At 41.3% G+C, this 1930-nt stretch overlaps 2 protein-coding genes across 16 annotated transcripts in view; one reads left to right on the forward strand and one right to left on the reverse strand.

The window, feature by feature from the left end:
* Nucleotides 1-1930, forward strand: part of nrcama (neuronal cell adhesion molecule a) — a 1100153-nt gene that overhangs the window by 736458 nt on the left and 361765 nt on the right. The gene's annotated exons all lie outside the window — the stretch shown is intronic.
* Nucleotides 1-1930, reverse strand: part of LOC116673447 (cyclin-D-binding Myb-like transcription factor 1) — a 14904-nt gene that overhangs the window by 269 nt on the left and 12705 nt on the right. The window contains exons 15-16 of the mRNA XM_032505798.1: nucleotides 1661-1870; nucleotides 586-690 (exon numbers count right to left, since the gene is read on the reverse strand). Coding sequence (XP_032361689.1) covers nucleotides 586-690; nucleotides 1661-1870 — 315 coding nt within the window. The remainder of the gene's footprint in view (nucleotides 1-585; nucleotides 691-1660; nucleotides 1871-1930) is intronic.

Consider the following 1930-nt stretch of genomic DNA (forward strand, 5'->3'; position numbering starts at 1 on the left):
CAAATCTCTACTTTCATTAATTTTGGGGCATCTATTCAATTTTATAGCATTTGGAGAAAGAATGGAAGTGTTTTTGAAATAGTATTGAGTAAAAGTTGACATATTCCAGTCTTTGATTATCCATCAACATCCATTCCTTTAATTTTGTCTCAATAATTCCTAAGTTCCTGCTTTTCTAACGCCAACATCATTTATAATTTCCTATAAAATGAGGTTGTATTGACCACTAATTCCAAATAACTGTAAAACTAAAGTTAATAAGTTAGTGTTACGTAGTGTTGAAAACATAAAACATTAAAAAAAAGTGACAACCATTGAAGAAAAGCATCAAATGTGTTGAAAAAAGGGACAAAAACGTAAGAAAAAGTTAAAAACATCGATAAAAAGCATAACAAAATGTTGAGTTTCAATTTTGACGGAAGACACACGAGGATTAAAGACTCTGTAATAAAGAAATAGCTAACACATATTCCCAAACTATGTATTGCCAACTAAAAACTGTGTGTGTGTGTGTGTGTGTGTGTGTGGTGTGTGTGGTGTGTGTGTGTGTGTGTGTGTGTGTGTGGTGTGTGTTGTGGTTGTTACCCTGTCCGTGTGCTCTGATGTGAGAGACACAATCAACCCAGTGCTGGCCAGATGTATTATCCCAGAATGCACCACTGGACCCTCAACAGCCGTTGAACTCAGCTCCTGACACCACACACACACACACACACACCACACACACCACACACCCACACACACCGTTATTACTCATTAGAAACACACACTGTCCACTTTTTAGGTACAGCTCACATCATGACCTCCTTTTATACAAAGCGTTACTCATTTGCTCAGTTTTGTGCTTACGTCAGAAGATGAATGTCTAACGTTGTTTTTATTGTAGTCGGGGGTGTACTAACCTAACGATAGCCATCTCGACATTTGCCCCCCCTTATGGAAAATTATAATTATTTTCGAGAAGTTTCGATAGGACACTATACAGATAGAGTAGGTCTAGATCCCCTCTAAGAGAAAGCATTGGATGCAACAGTGGTGAGTGAAAACGTCCTTTTACAGGCAGACCCCGACTCTTGGGGGGTGGTCTACTGCCTTGATTGGGGGGGGGGGCAAATATACAGAAATACAAAATACATGAGGTGGTGAATATTATCACGTTTCTGACAAGTGTCAACCAAAGATGGGAACTCGAGTGTGAGACGCACAAACAGCAGACTGCAGACTTGACTTGGGACTCGACCCAAAAGATTTCAGACTAGACTAAGACTCTGACTTTGAGACTCGTCAACAACCGATTTTCATGCAATTATTGCTTTTTAAATGTAATGTATTTCTATTTTCTTTTATTGGCGCATATGTTGGGGAAACGTACAGTATATGACGAGCAGCGTGTCCCTTGCCCTGAGTCATAATTTGCAACGTAAACTTGACTAGGACTCCTTGCAAAAGACTTGAGTCTCGACTTGCACTTCCAAAAAATGACTTGTGAACATCTCTGGTGTCAACACAAACTGAAAATCTTTGTTTTTATTAAGTCTATTAGTCATCTGGGGTAAATCTGTACGTTATTATTATGCTTTTAATTTGAAAAGCATGTATAGTGCAGCTATATTATGATCTAACATGTTAAAAAATACTCAATTATTCTAAAAACAAAAACCTTGTCAGTGAAGTCGTCTGTGATTGGCTCCTGAGTTTCCGTGCCAACGCTCTCTGACTCCTCCAGGAGACTCGTGGCGTCCAGGCGCTCGTCCGGGCTCCGCCGTCCCGTCTCCACAGCCAGCTGTGATTGGCTAAGAGGGTCCGAGGAGGCGGGGTCAGAGGTGACAGTCTGGATGATGACGCCGTCGCCGGAGCAGAGGCCGTCCGTCTGAGGAGGGCAAACACACACACACACACACACACACACACACACACACACACACACACA

This window comes from Etheostoma spectabile, chromosome 23 (assembly GCF_008692095.1).
Source record: "Etheostoma spectabile isolate EspeVRDwgs_2016 chromosome 23, UIUC_Espe_1.0, whole genome shotgun sequence".
Taxonomy (NCBI): Eukaryota; Metazoa; Chordata; class Actinopteri; order Perciformes; family Percidae; genus Etheostoma; species Etheostoma spectabile.